This window comes from Pan paniscus, chromosome 9 (assembly GCF_029289425.2).
Source record: "Pan paniscus chromosome 9, NHGRI_mPanPan1-v2.0_pri, whole genome shotgun sequence".
In the NCBI taxonomy this organism is placed as follows: domain Eukaryota; kingdom Metazoa; phylum Chordata; class Mammalia; order Primates; family Hominidae; genus Pan; species Pan paniscus.
Genome location: NC_073258.2, coordinates 95,656,917 through 95,678,694, shown reverse-complemented (window position 1 = coordinate 95,678,694; position 21,778 = coordinate 95,656,917). Strand labels below are relative to the sequence as shown.

Below are 21,778 nucleotides of genomic sequence, written 5' to 3'. Positions count from 1 at the left end.
AGGAACGCAAGGCACAAAATGTTATGTCACGAAGTTCATGCAACTCTTGTGTCTCTTGGTCCTAGTTGTCGAGAACAGTTCTCCAATTTGTGATGAGTATGCAAGTATCCATCAAAATCTGAGGTTTTGAATCAATAATTCTGGTTTTACATATGACAGATTAATGTAGTACAGTAAGTCCTCACGTAACGTCACTGACAGGTTCTTGGAAACTGCAACTTTAAGTAAAATGACACATAGCAGGCCCCCAAATAACATCATTTCATTGTGATGTTGATGAGGAAAAAACTGGCTTTGCTTAAAATTGTAGCTTCCAAGAACCTATTGATGATATTAAGTGAGGACTTACTGTACTTGTAGAACAATTTATAACATTCAAGGGACTGAAAAAGTTTTGGGTTCAAGAAGGGACACAGCTTTTGATTTGTCTCCTCTTCCAGAAGTCATCAAAATCCTTTAGGCCACAAGTTTTAAGAACCATCCTCTGTGCAGGAATACTGAGACACTGGGAGATTAAGCCACTTTAGTTTTCAAAATGGAAATGTGCATCAAAATCAAGAAAGAGATGTATGTTATAGGTCAATAAAAAGTACATGTTTAACCCTAGCACTTTGGGAGGCCGAGGTGGGCGGATCACGAGGTCAGGAGATCAAAACCATCCTGGCCAACATGGTGAAACCCCGTCTCTACTAAAATACAAAAAAAAAAATTAGCCAGGTGTGGTGGTGCGCAACTGTAGTCTCAGCTCCTCAGGAGGCTGAGGCAGGAGAATCGCTTGAACCTGGGAAGCGGAGATTGCAGTGAGCCGAGATTGCGCCACTGCACTCCAACCTGGCAACAGAGTGAGACTCCATCTTAAAAAAAAAAAAAAACATGTTAATAAAAAGGCAATGAAAAATAACAAGGCCTCCAATTTCTGCACCATTTGTGTAACTCTTCAGAAACAGCCTTGGGAAAAACCCCAGCACCAAACTCTGCCTTCAAGTGGGTCTGTATAGCTTCTGGACATGCCTGCCTTGAAGCTTCATTAGGAGAGAAGAAAGAGGTCCTTGTTTCCCAAGAAGTGCTGAGTCTGCACTTCCCAATTTTCAGACCATACCTAAAAGAAGCTGCCCAAAAATGTCAGAGGCAAGCTTGGGCCTGTGCAGCGTCTTATAGGCTGAGGGCTGTGAGACAACACGCCTATTTCCCAACTTCTAAGGGTGTAAGAGGGGGTAGGAGTGAGGCCACAATCTTTAGGCGGCCCCTGTCTGTTTCTGGCTCTCATTTTTCCCCTCCAATAAAGGCAGCCAGAGCTCCCTCAGCCAAGTCTGGTCTTGACTCCAGGGAGCTCCAGACCTTTTCAGTGGAAGCTCTGCACAAACGTGCTGGGACAAATTGTCTGTAAACACATGCACCATCAAATCCACTACTAGAGCCTACTACTCTAAAACCCTTGACCAGCAAAATGACCAGCTTGACCTGTGAAATCAGCACTAACTCATGAACACTAACACTAAATCGGCCAGCCGGAGCATTGTCACATAGAGCCAAAGTGACAACATTCTTGTAGTCAGAGGGGGTTTATACTCCTACGCTTTAACTTTACAGAAGCCCTTTATTGCCAAGGGAAGAGCCCGCACTTACTCTTAGAGGATTGCTACTACTACACATGCCTCCTCACCCCCAGAAAGGAAACTCAAGTGCTCTATGGCTGTCCTGCCCTAAAACATCCTATTACCTTTGCCCAACCCCCTTGCATCCTACCTGTAGCACATCAGATGCTGACCTGAGGGGCATAATGAAATCACTGCCCAGCAACAGCTCGTTCTTGCTGGACGTTCCCCTATTTACTTTGGCTCTCAGCATAAATCTGTAAGAATAATGGCTGCCATACATTTAAATATTCCAACAGTAACTACACAGGCTGGAATTACTAAGCATCTCCCCATCTGATAAGTCACAAACATGCAGAAAGCACACAATAACTCGTACTCTTGACCGTCTCATGTTGAGGCAAGGCTGCTTTTTGCAGAGACCGGCTAATGAAATGAACATGACAACACAAGGTTCCTGTCTGAGATTCCTAAATTTAAAGGAAAATTTGGTATCTCTCACTTCATTTCTCTGTGGTTTTATTTATTTTTTATTTTTGAGACAGGGTCTCACTCTGTCACCCAGGCTGGAGTGCAGTGGAGCGATCTTGACTCACTACAACCTATGCCTCCCAAGCTCATGTGATCCTCCTGAGTAGCTGGGACTACAAGGCATGGGCCACCATGACTGGCTAATTTTTGTAGAGACAGGGTCTTGGCATGTTGCCCAGGCTGGTCTCAAACTCCCGGGCTCAAGCGATCCACCTGCCTCAGCCTCACAAAGTGGTGGGATTATAGGCATGGACCACCGCGCATGGCCTCCTCCGTGTTATTTACTCTCCGTGTTCCCTCTTCTACATTTGTCCAGGTGGGGTAATCCTACTTAGCCTCTGAGTCTCCGGTCAAGAGCCACCTCTGCTGTTCCTACAGTAGACCCTTCACACTCTTACTGAAGGTGTTAGCATATGCAACTCTCTCCCCTTTTTGGAATGTAAGCTCCTCCAACGCAGGAACTGGGTCATATTTATTTTCATCTCCCTAAAGCCTTGCACAGGGCCTAGTATAAAAAGGGGTCTAGTGCAATGTTGGCAAGTCAGTCAGTGCATCAACTCCCCATGACCAGGTAAAGAATTTGTCTCCCTCCCATTCCCCAGGGAAGTCACGCACCTTGTGGAGCTTGTCGGCATTGTCGTAGTAACCCTGAAGTTCCTGGTGAAGCACCCGGTTCTCCTCTGTTAATATCTCCACCATTTGCTGGGCTCGCTCCACAATCGCAAAGGCATCTGGACCAAGCTGCTGGCTGGGGGAGGCGGCAGGCGGGGGCTGTGGAGCACCCAGGGCCATCGGGAGTGGAAGTGGCAGGGAGACAGAGTGCAGTGGCCCGCTGGCGGAAGAGGTCTGGGAGGACATGGGGCTGTGCTGCTGCATGGTTGACGGGAACGGAAGTTGGCATGGGCGGCTGCAAGGCAATGGAAGGCAGCAGTTAGAGCCCGGGGAAATGGTGGGAGCAGGAAGGAAGCCCCAACAATACTGGCACTGTTGATGGCTTCCACGGTCAGAGGCCATCAATGCACTTCCCAGTGGGAGGTATTCACTGTGCTCCCATCTCAATTGGCACCATTCCGGCTATTGGGGAAACAGCGAACAAGACAGACCAGGTCCCTGCTCTCAGATGTTTACATGGTAGGGAGAGAGAAAGGCAAGCCACCCAACAATAAAGTCAAGTATCAAAACATAACAAGTACTCTCCAAAGAATAAGGTGGAGTGATGTGACAGGGAATGACCCCATGTGACAGGGAATGACCCCATGGCTACTTCCTACTGAGAGAGCAGAGAAGGAGTCTCTGAGAGGGGTGGTTTGAGCTGAAGTCACACTGACAAACAAGAACCAGTGGTTTGGACAGAGCGGGTGAAGAAGTCGGGGAAAGGAGTATTCCAGGTAGGAGGTGTCAGCTAGCACAGTGGTCCCCAACCACTGGGCCATGGACCAGTACACATCTGTGGCCTATTAGGGACTGGGCCACACAGCAGTAGGTAAGTGAGCAAAGTTTCATCTATATTTACAGCCATTCCCAATGGTTCACATTACTGCCTAAGCTCTACCTTCTGTCAGATCAGCAGTGGCATTAGATTCTCATAGGAGCTTGAACCCTATTGTGAATTGTGCATGCAGGGGATCTAGGTTGTTCCTTATGATAATCTAATGCCTGATAACCTGTCACTGTTTCCCATCAACCCCAGATGGGACGATCTAGTTGCAAGAAAACAAGCTCAGGGCTCCTACTGATTCTACATTATGGTGAGTTGCATAATTATTTCATTATATATTACAATGTAATAATAATAGAAACAAAGCGCATAATAAATGTGATGCGTTTGAATCATCCTAAAACTATTCCAACCCCGCGATTGTCTGCGGAAAAATTGTCTTCCACAAAACGGATCCCTGGTGCCAAGAAGGTTGGAGATGCTAAGCTAGCACACAGGGCCTGAGGCAGGAATTAGCACTGGCACAAGCAAGTAGTATGAAGCACTGCCAGCAAGTAGCAGTGCAAGATAAGACTAGAGTGATGGGCAGGTGCCACAGCCAGACTTTACCTTGGAGTGTACAGAGGCCAGGGGAGGAGCTGCCTCTCCTGTAGTGTGCACAGAATGCAGTGCATGGTGGCAGGAACACTCGTGTGGAGTCCAGTGAGGCCCAGGTGTGGTCTAGGTGAGAACTGAGGAGAGCTCAGAGTAGTGGCAGAAGAGAAACACTCAGAAATTGGGATTCATTTTGTATATATCATGGATGGGGAGAAGGGAAGTCGGGAAAATTAAAAAATTACTCCTAGATTTTGGGCTCTACACAAATTGATAGGGGCACCATTTAATGAAGTGGGAAGTCTTGGGGAGAAACTGATTTGTTTTGCTGAGGTAAGGGAGGTCTAGAGCTCAAGAGTCTAACTTTAGCCATGTCAAAAAGAACACATAAGGGTGTCCCTTCATGGCTCAAATACCTAGTATTAGCTCCTATCTTTGAGATCATGAATTTCCATCCCCGTCCCCATTCCTAACAAGTCCATCCTAACTATTCAGTTAACCTGTTTCCTAAGAATCACTGTATTTTCTTTCAACCTAAGCCAAGGGCTCCTAACAACATTTAGAAATATAAAGGGTATGAACCAAAAAGTATCTGAGACAGATCTCAATCAATTTAGAAAGTTTATTTTGCAAGGTTAAGTATGTGCCCATGACACAGCCTCAGGAGGTCATGACCACATCTGCCCAAGGTGGTCTGGGTACAGCTTGGTTACATACACATTAGGGAGACATGAGAGACACGAGACGTCAATCAGTATGTAAGATGAACATTGGTTTGGTCTGGAAAGGCTGGACAACTCCAAGTGGGGTAAGGGGCTTCTAGGTCATAGGTAGATAAAGAGACAATTGGTTGCATTATTTTGAGTCTCTGATTAGCTTTTCACTGAATACACAATTTACATGTGAGAGGAGGGTAAAAGAATAGTCACTTACACCTTAGTCTGGCTTAGTAAAACAATAGGGCAGAGGAACTAATCACATATGCATTTGTCTCAGGTGAGCAGAGGGATGACTTTGCGTTGTGTCTGTCCTATGTCCACAAGGAATTTCCTTGTGGGGAAATTGTGAGGCAGGTATGTGGCTTTTTTTTATTTTTGTAGCTATCTTATTTAAGAATAAAATGTGAGGCAGGTTTGCCTGATGCAGTTCCCAGCTGGACTTTTCCCTTTGGCTTACTGATTTTGGGGTTCTGAGATTTATTTTGCTTTCACATCTTTCCGAAAAAGCATTTTATAAGAAAATGAGTGAGCCTCTGGTCTCAGGTTTTGTCTGATCTCTCATGGCTAGGACAGTTTACTCCTAGAAAGGTAGGTGTCAGGTTATTAGGAAAGATCATTTTAGTAGGTTGTGAAATCTCATATCCTATGAAGAGAAAATAGGAGGAGGAAGAGAAAAAAACAAACAAAAAAGATGAAGAACAATCCTGGAAAATTGATATAGGCCATATTATCTGAAGTCCACACATCAATAGGCAGGTATGAAAGTGGTTTATATATGTAAATAAGTTGCTGTTATTTTCTTCTGTAGTTGTCTAGCTTCAGTTTGCAGGGCTTTAAGAAAGCACAGCTTCATTTTTAGGGATTTTAAATCAAGAAAAAAATGGAGGGAAAATAGGACAGGAAAGAAAGAAAAAATCAATTAAAAACATTACTTTGGAGACGTGTAGCCAGGAAAAACTTTAGAATTCAGTACAAACTATAGAAAATAATAAACATTGAAAAACATTAGACAAGATTAGAATCTAATAACAGGTGTAGTCTAGTTTATTTTGAAACATAATTTTTCTCTCTCCAGTCCCCATTTTCACTAAAGACAAATCACAAGACAAATTTATGCATAAAATAACTGTTGGTCTTACTATACTTGGCCTGAGTATTTGCATAAAGTCAGCAAAAAAAAATTATTTGCCATATAGGCTCTTTTCTTTTTAATTGGCTTTACTGCAACTTTATTCCACAAGGAAACTCAGATTAGACTTCGATGCTTTGAGCTCAGCCTGTGCCTGCAAATACCTGTACTAATTGGGTGAATTCCTCACCTCAAGGGCCCAAGAAAACTTAGGGCTCCTGGGCCTGTCAGAAAGTGACATTCTTTACTTACTGCAGGTCAGGAACCTGTACAGGGACTGTGTAGACATGGTATAAGGCCAGCTTTCCCAAAGGGTTTTATTTGGCTCTACAAGTCAACCTCAATTCCTTAAAGCAATCTGGTTCTATCTAAAAGTATGCCATTCCAATGAAAGCCTTGGTAAAATAACCAGTGTCTCCAATTGTGTTCTATTACAAAGAAGAAGATTCTTATTGAACTTATGCAAATAACTATACTGCTATAAATTAAATATACTTGCAAATAGTTTTCAAATTCTGGAGAAATCAGGTAGAGAGATATATGCTTCAGATTTTGCTCACAGGAGTGTAGCTGCCCCAATTATTAAAAGCTGTAAACAGCTCAAAGAAAAAGGGTTTTCTAGATGCAGAAACAAAAGAATTAGCAACATTTCAAACAAAGTCATAAAAAAGATTATTTCAGTCTTTCATTAGTCTACGTAATTAAGTCATGTTCTGCTCGATGTTTATGAACACATTAGCTTTCTATGGGAGTCTTGCAAGTTTTTCCTCTATTCTAGTGTCACAGTCTCCAAAGTTATCAGAAACCTGCATTCAAGAACAACTGTCAGAGTCCTATAGTTGATTATAAAAAACACCTTTTGAAAAGAATAAAAGTGAAACAACTAGATGACAAAAGTTATGGTTAAAGATGCAAATGACAAGGAAATTGGGTTACTTCTATGGCATACAATTTTATATCAGAATCACCATTACTACTGATAACATTTACTAAGATATATTAGGCTCACAGGAACCTCATACAATTCTGGAACACATACTAATAACACATTTATATAAATATAATCCAAAGAAGGTTAAACCCCATTTCATATTTGACACTACTTCCTGTATGATTTTATTACATCAAATAAGCTGAATATGTCTTTTTTGGACTTCAAGGGACCAAATATCAAAAGATTAATGAGGACTGAAGTTAAAATTTGATTTCAGAAAGTGTGTCTAATATAAAAAGTTTAAAACACTTCATATCACAAAACAGGATCACAAGTTGTTATAAAATAAGTCAATCATTTAGCCAAAATGATAACTCAACGATTTCCAAAAAAAAAAGCATAAACCTTTATTCTTTGAGAGCAATTTAACTTCCCAAACAACAAGCCCTAATAAAGACAGCATGAGGCCAATTAAATGTGTCTTTTAAAATTCTGTAAGTAAATTTATTAAATTTTAATTATCTTGAACATAAGATATAATTTCCATAAATCTTTTTATAATCTTTATAACCTTTTATTAAGGAGTGAGTTAATGCTCCAAAAAAATTGTGTTCATCTGACACAGAGGCTCATATGCTGGTCTTGCATCAGTGTGCGTTTGGTATTAATGGTTAATTTATAGAGAAACTGAACTAATTTTATCTCTCAACATTGGCCCTTACAATCTCATGCCCACCTCTTCCACAATAGTCTCTGGGTCTTGAGGAGTTAGATAGTTTTAATTTCTGGCCCTGTGTCTCACAAACACAGTTTATTTTGGTTGGCATCTTCTACCGGATCTGAAGATAAGGTTTTTAACTGCTGTCAGGGTTTAAGACTGAAGAGGACTTGGTGTCCTATTTAGCCCCAGAAGTCAAAGCTCTATAACTTAATGACACAAGGACTTTAAAAGCAAAATACAGAAAGTTACACAGATGTGATAACTTTAATTTTAAAAAAAATTTAATCTCAGTTTTTTCTAAGCAAACCAAAACTTAATAACAATGGCAAAGGAATTATTTCAATAAAATATAAAATGTGTTTGTTAGGCCAGTTACCAAAAGGCAAAAGAAAAGATCTTCTGCAGTGCCACTGCTATTCCCTGTGGGGTATCCATTTATTATCAATAACCTGAAAGTCAAACTAATAAAAAGCGTACTTCAATTAGACATAGGAAGAGTGTTTCTTAGGTAACAAGTAAAAATTTCTAGATTCACAGAACCATCTAAAGCCAAGAGCACAGAATGTTATGCTGGAGAAGACATTTCCTTTAGGCCTTTAGGATAAAACATTTTTAGTGTAAGGCCACAACAAACAAACAGCACCCGAGGAATAAAACTTACGGGAGCCAAAAGTGAGTTGAAGGAGATATTTACTATTTCGGGGCTTTTAAAAGGGGAGAGGAAGCTGAAACAGCAAGATACAATAAAAGTTAAACTTTGGGTTAAAAAAATTAAAATGTCTTGTAATTTTGTTAAGGGTAAATCAATATCTTAAAAAAAGTTTCATTGTACTACCCAATTCTTTAGTGCATAAGTGTTTTTTTAAAATATCAAAACACAATCTCTAGAAAGACCATTATAAATAATTTCTCTTTCATTACAGACAACTTGATCATATAAAGTTTTTCTTCCCCCATAAAACTTTACTTTTACAAACCTTGTTATGACTTACACAGACCATTCATGGCATACGTGGACTTTCTGGTTTGTCCTGAATATCCCTCTTTCTTAACCAGTCATTTTATTCTAGGACAAAAATTTACCATACAAGATTCTTTCTCATATAAAATTATTTTCCTTTTTAACCTTTCTTGCCAAAAATACCTTTTTATATTTATAACTTTCTTTACAATGCTTTTATATACTGGTTACCATTACCTTGTTTTATAAATAACTTTTAAATAAACTTTGAATTAGACAAATATTATTTTCCTTGAAATAAGAACACATTTCTTTTTTAGAAAAACATTTTTCTATAATTTATTTAAAAATTGGAAATGACCCAGACATTCAATGAATATGTATTATGTAACTTTAGATTTTAAATTATATGATAAGTTTATTTATAGGCATTTATTCCACTACATTTATCTAATTAATTGTTTTTTCAACCAGATTACTTATTAAAACTGTGATAGTTATCATTAAAAATGTTAACCATTTTATAACCTGTGGAGTTCAGGTTTTCCTAAGAACCTTAACATTAGACAAATTTTTGTTTGTTTGTTTTTGCCAATAACTCAGGATTTAGCTGTTTTCATTAACTGAACAATATTGAATTCCTTATTTATCAAAGTTTACATAAAAAAAGATAATTTTCTTTTGTGCTACATTCATAACTTTATAGCCCTCATGCCACATTTTTACATCTAGCAGAGATAAATATTAAGCCACTTTACCAATGAATCTAAATGATAATTTATGTTGACAATTCTGAAGCCATTTCTAATTACATTTCATGAATACTTTTAAAACTAGCTTATTTATTAAAAATTTACTTAAGTCACATAAACTTGAAAAAGCATTTGGCTCAAAGTCCACTTTTTTCTGGTGGCTGGATTGTAAAAAGTGTTCAATAAATGTTTGCTGTAATAGAAAAAATTTACCAGGCTTCTCATGAATGCCCAGTGCTAGGCTCTGTATTAGGGGGTGTGGGATACAATGATAATAATTATAATCATGGTGAGAATATCTAACATTTATGCAGTGCTTACTATGTATCAGACTCTGACAACTGAATAAGTGGCATTATCGTCCCATGAAACGGAGATACAGGATGTCTAGTAAGCTTCCTCTCTGATTTCACAATCTAATAGGGAAACAGGCTCACAAATAGACAATTAGAACATGGAGTTCTAGTCACAAGTAGTTTATCAATAAGTGTGGGCTCCCATCCTCTCTTTTCCCCTTTTCTTTGTGTCCCCATTACCTGCACGTGTTTATCGTAATAGGGGCCCATCAATAACATTATCTTTGCAAGCCGAGGATAGGCTGTTTCATAGCACTGGTATGATTTTCTGTGAAATTGTCCTGTTCCCTTCTGACACTCCTTCTCCCTCGTTTACACTAAGCTCAGATCTGCTTGTACAGACCTTTGAGCTCACTCACCCCAGTTGGCTGAGCAGTGGAGCCAAGGAATAGAAGTTTCTCTCCTGCCTGCACATTGTCCATCGTAATGTGGTATTTATTAGCATGAATGCGTAACTGAGTTATTTGTGAGGCCAGTGCTCTCTGTTTGATAGAAAATTTCCCATTTTGAAAAAGCCCATTCTTTTCTGTCCCTTAAGCTTGGCAAACCTGCCTTTTCTGCACTGTCATTCAGGTAACTAGTCACCATCACTGATGACGTATGCTGGCATCAAGAAAGCACTATCACCTGATTTCAGCCTCTCTCGTTGGTTTTCCTTGTAATTGCTACCTGACATAAAAAGATGATGGAGAAGATAAGCTCCCATTGACCATAAGTGACTTCCAAATCCCAGAGTTAAATAAATGTTAAAAGATAGAAGCCCCACCTGAAGCTACCTGAGTAGGAGGGGAGGGAGTTGTAGACTCATCTGTGCCCCTCAGCCTGTAGGAGACAGCTGCGTTTCCTCTTCACATTAAGTGAAGTGTGAAAGGGAATACTCAGGAGGTGGGAATGGGTTTCTGCCCTTTCATTCAAAAGCAGTGGTGTAATTTGTGGCATTTTGGCTCTTACCAAGAGAACCTCTTTTCCCTGAAAAATGTATTATTGTAGGATTTAGCCAGCCTGCAGGAAGCACTGACTCAGTGACAGATGTGTAGTGTTTTGGGTCCATTCCTGATCGAAGCTCCTGTGACCTGGGGTGAAAGCAGGGCATTGCGAATTTCACTCTTGTGGTGGAGTTGGACTTCCTTGTACACATGGGACGACATGTATATTCACACGCACTTCAGTGTGGAAGGGGCACAAATTCACCAAGATGCAGAAATGCTTTGTGTCTAAAGAGATGGCAGGTTATGCAGTGGGTGTGTAGCGAGAGAGGGGAGGGATGGTTTAGGTGTGCCCACTGATAACATTCCTTTCTGAAAACTGCGGATGGTTGTAAGTGAAGTCACTTATGGAATAAAGAATTGCATTGAGCTCTCCAGTTCTTTACCTTGCCTGGGGAATGTTGATCCCAGTTATTTCAACATGAAATGGGAGGGCTGCTAAACTGAAGGCCTAAGGAAATCCAGCTGGGAAATACATCCTGAGCCCAGATGGAGTGTCTTGAGTTCAGTTACCAAGCAAGGCCTGAGGCTAATTATTCTGTTAGGATCTGCTGGACTTATTCTGAGGCCATCTCTATGAAGGTCTGCGTATCCATGTAGGGAGGGCTGAAGTGATCCTTGTCAAATTGTCTTCTAGAGTTTGACATTCAGCTGTTAGGAGCTGGCATTCAGAGGAAACCTGGCTATGAGAAATACTTACAAAATGAGAGCTACAGAGGCTGACAGGCTCACAAACATTTCAGCAAACATACTTAAAAGGAAAATATAAGGCTAGGTGACCTCCTGGGGAGAATGGGGGTAGCTCTGAGAGCTTTCGCTATGGATGGCTACAAGTTATGGAAGGTTGCACATGTCACTGTTACTGATTAGAAGCAGCTGGCTCTTCAGAGGACTGACTCAGCCCTTTGATACGGAATGTGGATGATTTGGGATTTCATGCTAATGCTTAGTATCTAACCTGCAGTTCCCAGATTGCGACCCAGTGGTTGAGATCAACAGAAAAATGAGTTTCCCAAGTCTTTGCAGAAGAAACACAGCTGTGGTTGGAGAACTACATATCAAGACTTTGTTTGCTTTTGTGAATGGCAAATAAATCTTGGGACCCCAAAATCACTAAGCCAAAGGGAAAAGTCGAGCTGGAAACTGTATCAGGCAAACCCGCCTCCTATTTTATTCTTAGATAAGATAGCTACAAAGACAAAACAAAACAAAACAAAAAACTATATACTTTCCTCACAATTTGCCCACAAGGAAATTTCTTATGGACAAAGGACAGACACAACTCAAAATCATCCCTCTGCTTACCTGAGAAATGCATGTGATTGCTTCCTCTGCCCTACTGTTTCACTAAGCAAGACTAAGGCATAAGCGACTATTCTTTTACCCTCCTCTCACATGTAAATTGTGTATTCAGTTGAAAGCTAATCAGAGACTCTAAATAATGCAACAGATTGTCTCTTATCTACCTATAATGTGGAAGCCCCCTCCCCCACTTCAAGTTGTTCTGCCCTTCTGGACCAAACCAATATACATCTTACATTCATTGGCTGTGTCATGGGTGCATTCTTAAGCTTGACAAAATAAACTTCCTGAGATCTGTCTCAGATACTTTGGGGTTCACAAATTGGAAACCTGAAGGGATTCTGAGTGGTGGTTCCCCTGTACTTTGACAAATCTATGGGTGCTTCGTAGCAGCTTAAGATACCTTTATGGCTCGGATCAATAGGACAATTTGCTGAGGCCTGGCAACTTCCCCTCCGGAGAATCCCTGATCTCCCCAAATGTGATCGAGATCTAAAGTTTATTTTGCTGTACAGCTCCTTTTCTGGAGTTTTGCTTTCTTCCAACAAGGAAGGCAAGTTTTTCTGCATGATGGAGTGAAGGTAACTCCTTTCTGGAGTTTTAGCTTGCTTCCAACAGGGAAGGCAAGTTAGAGTTTTTTCCTGTTTATAGGATGGTAGAGAGCAGTCATTAGCCTGAGCCCCACTCCTAGGTAAGTAGCTGAATTGGGGTTTTGTCTTGGCTAAACTTAACAACCAGCTGGTCTTAATTTCTCCTTAACTTTAAAGTGCTCAGTAATTGTATAAATTGTGAGATTGTTTGTTTTGTGTAACTGTTTTGTTGTTGTTGTTGTTGTTGTTGCTTGTTTGTTTCTGTTGTTGTTTCCATCTGTTTCCTATTGGGTTTGACCAGCTCTATCTGACTTGATCAAATCCAAGGGAAAGTTTCAAATTATGGGGAACAAGGCCTCTGAATTGGCTAAATTCCCACAACTGAAAAAAAAAATGGGAAAAGGAAAATGACAGCCAGCAAAAGGTAAAAAAAAGAATTTTTTTTTTTTTCTCGGAGGCAGAGTCTTGCTCTGTCGCCCAGGCTGGAGTGCAGTGGCATTAATCTTGGCTTACTGCAACCTCCACCTCCTGGGTTCAAGGGATTCTCCTGCCTCAGCCTCCCGAGCGGCTGGGACTACAGGCGTGCACCACCACACCCAGCTAATTTTTTTGTATTTTTAGTAGAGACGGGGTTTCACCATGTTAGCCAGGGTGGTCTCAAACCCCTGACCTCAGCCATTCCACCTGCCACGGCCTCCCAAAGTGCTGGGATTACAGCACTTTCAGCAGGCCTGAAAGATTTTTGATTTTGACCACTTGAGGGGCTTTATTTACATAACAAGGGCACCTTTATTTATGTAACAAGCCAAGCCAAACTGAAGTAGCAATGGCTGTTGCCCCACACTGCAGTTCAGTAGCTAAAGGTAGCTAAGGTTCTGCCCCCAATTTTTTGTCACCACGATAGCCTGGGATTGTTCCTAAATCAGGCTCTTTCTGGTTTGACATTTGTATTAGTTTTGAAATATCAGCAATTTGTTTTAGCTAAAATATGGTAATGAGACTTAAAATTTTTTTTTTCTTAAGTAGCTCAATGGTTAGCAGTCAATTAAAAGCTAATATCCAAGATATGTGTGTGTATGCATGTGTGTGTGTGTGTGTGTGTGTGTGGCTTTTATTATTTTTCTCTCCTAGGATCTTTTTTTTTGAGAAAAAGTTTTTTTCTCTTCTCAGTTGACTGAATTCTGTTTTCTCCATTTACTTCTGCTCTCTCTCCTTTCTCTTGCCACACTCTGCTGCATAAGGGACCTGAAATAGTTTCTAATAGCCCAGGATTCCTTGAAGAAAACAAAGAAGGCGCCAGACTCCCTTTTGGGGAGAAACCTCTGTTTTTCCTTATGGAACCCCAAGAGTGTAAACAGATAAGTTTGTCTCAGATCTTAAACTGCTTGCTTTAGTAGTGTATTACCTCATACCTCATTTCTTTTCTTTTTTTTTTTTTTGGACTAAAATAGTTATTGTAGCAGAGATTACTCTGGGGTGTTTAAAGTAAGAAAGAGAGTAGTTTAGACACTCAGAGAAATGTCTTTGTTTGAAAAAAAGTGCACTATGAAAGCGTCACGTGGTCTAGCCCCGTACTAGTTCTCTTTTTGGAGACCCAGGATTCAGCGTGGGCTCTGCCCAGAGTTCACAGATCCAGTTAAAAGACAGAGACTAAATTTAGAACTACCTATCTAAATAAAATTGGTTTCCTTATACAATTCTATGATAGATTTCTGTAATTTTATGTTTGACTTGGCATCCATTTTTAATCTCCCTGTAGTACCACCAGACTCTTTCTCTCTGTACCTTGAGATATAAATTTCACTATCTGATTTTTCACAAGAGTTGGCCCTTTAATATGCAAATTTAGGGCTATGTAGCTGACATCTGCCTGGAGTAATAAAACAGGTTATCAAGAAATTGGAAGTCTAAAATAGGAGGAAAAAAAGAGGTGTTATGAATCTATAAGATCTATTTCTATCTATGTGTCTAGTATATCTATGTATTTGTGTCATGTATATGTTTCACTACTAAAAATACATAAAAGCTCTAATTAATTGGCTTAAAAGAAAAAGTGCTTAAATCAAACACTTTATCAGAAAAAAACAGACTTTGAGCCAAATGCTTTTTCAAGTTTATGTGACTTAAGTAAATTTTTAATAAATAAGCTAGTTTTAAAAGTATTCGTGAAATGTAATTAGAAATGGCTTCAGAATTGTCAACATACATTATTGTTTAGATTCATTGGTAAAGTGGCTTAATATTTATCTCTGCTAGATGTAAAAATTTGGCATGAGGGCTATAAAGTTATGAATGGTTAGCCTGTGTTATCATCACACACTGCTAATGGATGATAGAAGAAAGGCAATAAGCACCACCCTTGGATTGCCCTTCCTCTTCGGAGACCATGAGCTAAGAATCACAGTCCCTGTCCCTACAGCCCGTGTGAGGAATCACGGCATGATCCAGCACCACGGAATGCAATGCCATGCACAACCAGAGCATGGTTCTGGACTGATGTCGGTGCATGTCAGTACACGTTCTCAGACACAGATTCATATTCCTTCTAGTCCTACACTGTCCAGACAGTGGCCACTAGCCACTAGGCTATTGGGTACTTGAAATGTGGCTAGTCTGAACTGAGATGTACTCTAAGGGTAAAACAGACATCAGAACTTGAAGACTTAGGGCCAGGCGCAGTGGCTCATGCCTGTAATCCCAACACTTTGGGAGGCCGAGGTGGGTGGATCACTTGAGGTCAGGAGTTCGAGACCAGCCTGGTCAACATGGTAAAACTCCATCTCTACTAAAAATACAAAAATTAGCCAGGTGTGGTGGCACGTACCTGTAGTCCCAGCTACTTGGGAGGCTGAGGTAGGAGAATCACTTGAACCCGGGAGGCGGAGGTTGCAGTGAGCTGAGATCGAGCCACTGCACTCCAGCCTGGGCAACAAAGTGAGACTCCATCTCAAAAAAAAAAAAAGAAAGAAAGAAAAAAAAAGAATTTAGAGACTTGGTAGAAAAGGAAAATACCTCACTGAGAGTTTTTAATATTGATTACCTGTTAAAATGACAATATTTTGGATATAATGGGTTAACTAAATTTTTTTAATGTTTCTAAATGAGTTAACTAAACTATGCTTTAAAATTAATTTCATTTCTCTCTTTCAAACTTCTTAAGATGTCACTGCTAGAAAATGTTTAATGAGATATGTGGCTCATGTTACATTTCTATTGAACAGTGAGAGCTGCTCTAGACCATTGTGCATGTACCCTAGAAGGCCTGGTTCTGGAGAGCCAGTTCCAGATTTCAGTGAGCATCAGAGCAACTCATGCAACAGACTAGCTGTTCCCACTCTGGGGTCCCCAGATTCTCAAGCGTGAATGGTGATCAGCAAGCCACAGTCAATATATTAAACTCTATGTTCCTTTATAATTAGGCTATTAGGCTAATATGTAATAAAAAATGGCTTGTTTGACAAAAATTTTGCAAAACATGACAGGAAAAGAAAAAAAATCAATGGGTAAATAGAAAAAGGATGTAGTGAAGTAATTCATAAAGAGAAAATGCAGGGGGCTAAACACACATTTTCCTATGCAAAATTAATAGAGAAATTAAAATCAAAACATTTCTCAGTTTATCAATATTAACAAATTTCTCAAGATATAATATATATTAGGCTTTTGCCTTTGTAAAAAATAATGCAGAGAAAAAAGACTGGAAGGAACTATTACAAAAGGAAAAAAAGACTGGAAGGAGCTATTACTGCAAGTGATGGGACTATGGATTTTTCTTCTACTCTTGATACTTTTCTGTTCTTTACACATTTTCTACAATGAACATGTATGGCTACTTAAAAAAATTTTATTATCTAAATAATACATGTACATTATAGAAAAATTAGAAAACATGGATAAACCAAAAAATCAGCATTGTTATTTTAATATTCAGAAAAAATGTAAACAAAATGAAATTTAAAATGAGGTTAAATAATATAGGGCTTCTTGGCTGTGAAGAGGTTCAAATTTGAATTCTGTTGACTCAATAAAAATACCTCTTATTTATATAGAGCTTTGCAACTTAAAGTATTTTCTTATAATTTTCTAGTCCTTGAAGCAACATAGTGAACAGAGGGTTTAACAATGGTATCTCTGGATAATAAGACTGAGGCAATTTCTATTTTCTTTCTTTTGGGGGGCAGAATGGGAGTTGTCTGTATTTCTAAATTTTGTGCAATGAATATGTTTTATTTATCGAACGAAGAAAATCAGTTATTATGGCAAAAACCACAATTACTTTTGCACCAACCTAATAGTTTTAGGGGAAAAAAATCAGCTGTAACATTTCACAGATAAGGAAACTGAGGCTCTGAGAACTTATGCAATTTGCTACCAGAAGGAAGAGTCAGAGCCCAAACCCCCTGAAATTTTTTTTCCAAACTCATGGAACTCCCCACCTGGACCCCTGTGGTCGTGTAGACACCTTAAATCTCATAACTGTTCAAATGAAGACTCTACTCTTGGGTAAACTAAGATCAAAATCATTGCTATCCAGGGTGGCTACAGATAACCCTCCTGTTTAGAGAAGTCACTCATTTAATACATTACAGCTGGAATTGTTAGGTTTCCTGAGAAAGTAACCTGAACTTGACCCTAGCTTCTTGAAATACCCATGCTGCAGAGCCGTTTGTCAGGACACACAGGGCATTTTATTTCCTTCATCCAGCCATAATTCAGCCTAAATACTGGAGAAACTCCTGAGTTCCCATGCTGGTATTCAAAACACATGTTTAGCTGGTGGAATTTAAATAAGGCTCCATGGCCTCATTTTCGTTAAGGGCAATGCATCATTTTTAATTCAACAGCCATGGGTCTGGCTTACCTTTTCATCCCACAAAGCAATTCATTTTCATGACTGCATAAACTGCAAATCATAATTCCCCATTTTGGAAACACATACTTACTCCCAAGATTCTCCTCCCTCCTCCAGCCATGTCCAACACAAAGTAAGACAGGACCATCAAACCTTCTTTCTTGTAATATGGCACATTCCAAACACAGAGCCCACTAGGAGTAAGGCCTGTGATTTAGCAAATATCTTCATGCTTGTTCATGTTTAGACTGGACTTGCTGCACTGCTGGGCTGACAGGGTTCCCTGAGGACAGGAGTTATCTTTAATTTGCCAAATGTACTCTTGGGCTGCCCCCACTTTACTTGTCCCTCCTCCCTGCACTGTCAGTGGGCATGTACCCAGAGAATGTCAGTGCCTCTGACTCTATCCTCAATGAAAAGAAATCAGGTTTTCTGGGGGAAAATGCATAATGCATTTTTTTAAAGGAAAATAGTGATTTGGGGAATAGGTCATACCACAGGTTCCCTCACTTAATGTATGACACTGCAAGCCCCCTGCCCTGATGAGAAAGAAGGTGGTGGTGATGGCTGTCCTGGGACAAGGCAAGAAGTCTGCTCTACGACAGGAAATCCACAGCTCCTCTGGCTTTGACATCATCTTATATTTTCATCAACCTAGGATGGGAGCGCTGGGCCAAACACTACCATGTCATGCTTTTATAAAATATCTATCTACACACCAAAAAATCAAATTAATGTACTCATAGATGAACAAAATATTAATAAACAGTTACCACTCTTCTCTCCACTTCCCGGAAGCTAGTAAATCAAATCCCCTATGCTGAACAGACAAGATTGAGCCAAGATAAAGGCCAAAAAGGCAATGTACAGGCTGAGAGAGTGGAAACAAAGCCTTAAGTGTTCTTTTCATTGACAGGAGTCATTCTTAGTCTTTTTCCAAATGGATACTGCCTAAAACATACAAATTAGTCTTAAGTTAGTATTTATCATCTTCCATAATGGAAACATTCTAATAAAAATGTCTACAGAAAACCCGCAACCCTCACCCTAGGAATGAAAGCACCTCCAAATGAAAGCAAACCAAAAGACAGACGAAAGCCCACACCCAGAGCTGTCAGCCCCATTAAGTCTGGTCTGTGACAGTCTTCCCAGATATCTGAAGAAAAAGAGGTATCCAGACAGCTTTCTTCCTAGAGTCTAGAATACTTCACCAGAATTCTGGTCCTGTTGAAAAAAACAGAAGGTGGGCAGAGCACAGGCTGGACATCACATGTGATATATTCTATAAATCTGATTAGAAATTCACCAGATTTAGTGACCCCAAGTGAAAGCTTAAATCTGCGGCTCCACTGCAAAGTACAGTGGCCAAGTGTTTACACTCGTGGGAGACGCAGTGTGCAGCAAAGCATTCCAGGTCTGCACCTGGCTCCTGCACTTCCAAGCTGCTGGCTGTGATCAAGTTAGTTAACCTCCCTCTCTAAGCCTAAGTTTTTATTGTATGTAAAAATTGTGATAATAATAGTACCCACCCTTTAGAGTTGTAAAGATTAAGGAAGATAAGTAACCCACACAAAGTGCCTGGCACACAGTCAGCATTCGGTGAAGGTTTCACCCTCCTGCTATGACTACCACCACCACAACTACTCCACTCTCACCTGCTAAGGGTGAAGACAGAGTTCTAGAAAATGGACAATGAGAGCAAGTGTTAGAAAAAACAGATTTTAGTTTATGCTGAGTCCATTATAATATATAAGTCTTAGGAACAAGAAACACAAAAAGCCTATTTTTGAGATCAACTAAGTCTAAATAGCAAAACATACTCCCTTCCCCACAAAATTAACCTAGCCAGTTATAACAAATTCAAATAGGAAGTTAAGACTATTTGCAGGCAGGGTGCAGTGTTCACCTGTAATCTTAACACTTTGGGAGGCCAAGGTGAGTAGACTGCTTGAGCCCAGGAGTTCAAGACCAGCCTTGCCAACATAGTGAAACCCTAACTCTACCAAAAAAGAATTACAAAAATAGTTGGGCACGGTGGCACATGCCTGTAATCGCAGCTACTGGGGAGACTATGATGGGAGGATCACTTGAGCTTGGGAGGCAGAGGTTGCAGTGAGCTGTGACTGCACTGCTGCACTCCAGCCTGAGCGACAGGCATCTCAAGACAACAACAACAAAACACTATTTGCCTATTAAATTAGCAAAGATTTTGCAATTATAATGATGTAATAACTAACGTTGGTCAAAGTGCAGTAAAACAGGCACCGTAATATTTTTACAAGGTTTTCTGGCATCAGAAGCTTTTAAATGTTTATTATAATTTACCCAATAATTTCATTTCTAAATAATGATTCCTAAGGAAGCCAAAACATAGATAATTTGATATGCATGATGATGTTCGCTCTATCATGGAGAAAATGGTGTAAATGGTATACTTTATGAAATATTATACAGCAATAAAAATGTTGGTTTTGAAAAAATAAAGGATTGTGGAAAAAAGCTTGTGATACAATGCTATCTTTCAAAAGCAAGGATACTAAACAATATAATTTATCATTATAATGTGAAAAAATTAATTTGTACAGGAAAAATGTTAGTGGGTGTATTAGGAAAGTAGGATATTTTAAGTAATTTTTTTAGCATCTCTAGTTCCCAAATGTTTTGAAATATGGATTTCTTTGGAAAACAAATATGCATGTTGACTAATATACTCCAAACTGCTTTGATAAAAATTAGATCATCCCTTGGTATTCATTCATGCATTCATTTCCATTAACAGTGCAGATTGCATAAGCCAAGTCACTACTTCTAGAAGTGGTCTGTTTCCACAAAGAGTCATAAGTAATATCCAAATGCTTGCCTTTGCCTGGGGGGTTGGGAGTGGTCACAATTCTCCACAGTAACAACCTGTTTAATTCCCATCTTGTCCTCATTCTTATCCATTTACACTTTCAGGTTGAGGAAAAAGTATAGTAGAACAAGAGGAAAACCAGAGCCTTCATCCCTAGCCAACACATGTTCCCTGCAGGCCCCTGCTGCCTTAGCACTCCCACCCCCACCAGCCACAGTAGCTCACCCACATGGGCCAAGGTGGGTCAAGTCAACGAGGTCAAGGCCTCATCTCCCAGAGGGTTCCCAGGAAAGGAGCCTAAAGGGCCTTACAATCACCTACCAGACATCTCCATCTTTAGGGCATCAGAGCAGGTGAGAGAATTTGTAAGCTATGGTGAGTCAAGAGTGATCACAAAAAACTCAAATTCTTATTCTTCTCATAAGTTCTATCACTTGTCTCTTTGGAGCTTTCTACCTCTAGGCAAAAAGGAGTGAAGTCTCAACAATGTAATGGGTTGGACCAAACTACTGAATACTCATTACATACTGAGCCCACGTTTGCAGCACCAGCCAGGGAGATGGACTCCATGATCTCCATCAGAGGCGTCTCTTTCTAGTCCAAGAGTCTATGTGGTTGTACGTATGTACACAATGGCCTGCAGCTTCCTAAACCATCACGATCAATGACAAACAGATAACCCTTTAAGCACAAGATAATGTGTCAGTGAAATGAAGGGGCCCAACTTGTCTTCTGGGTCACAGGCAAGTTGAACATGACACACTGCTAAGTTTCAGGTCCAATCCTTCGAGTTCAGGCCACGTTAAATGTGTCTGAAGCAGGGCTGGTGTGGATGCAATATTGTTTACCCAGTCAGCCAAGGGCTGCACCACTGGAGCCATGCTGGCTAGCCATGGCCCTGTTCACAAAGGGGCCTTGTGGCTCTGGGGCCCAGCCTCAATGGCCTGTCTGTTACGTCTCCTGAGACATTTGATGCGTCATATTAACCAGCTGCCAAGCCTGGCAGTCAGCTCAAATCCCTCACACATTTCTTCTTCTTTCTAACATCATAACTTTGAGAAAAATGACCTCCAAAAGTGTTCCCCTCCTCCCCTGACCATTTCTCCCACCTCACATCACACCTATTACCAAATGACAAAAGGCAAAGTGATCCACTGTATGCATTGCACGGTATGCATATATTACTTTACAAATAGTAAAGCAAAGAAGAGGAAGGGGATTTCATTTCAGGATAGTTTCCCCTCTATCAAGCTCTAGAGGCTGAGTTAAGTTATTGGGGAAAAGGGTGAAATATAATAAGCCAAACTCTGGTATGATGGTGGAATAACATCATGGCTTATTTTAAACAACTGTGGTAAATCACTGTGATGCAAATACCAGGGATTTGATCAAGGAGCTATAAAGGGGGAAGAAGAGCCTCCTGGATCCCATCTTGGATTCCTGGGAGGAGTCGGGTTATGCCCACTT

General features: G+C 40.1%; 1 protein-coding gene across 4 annotated transcripts in view; it reads right to left on the bottom strand.

Moving 5' to 3' along the window:
- AMOTL1 (angiomotin like 1) overlaps window positions 1-21,778 on the bottom strand; it is a 146,690-nt gene that overhangs the window by 52,020 nt on the left and 72,892 nt on the right. For all 4 annotated transcript variants that reach the window (XM_008953811.6, XM_034933559.3, XM_034933558.3 and 1 more), the window contains one exon: window positions 2,742-3,033. In XM_008953811.6, coding sequence (XP_008952059.4) covers window positions 2,742-3,033 — 292 coding nt within the window. The remainder of the gene's footprint in view (window positions 1-2,741; window positions 3,034-21,778) is intronic.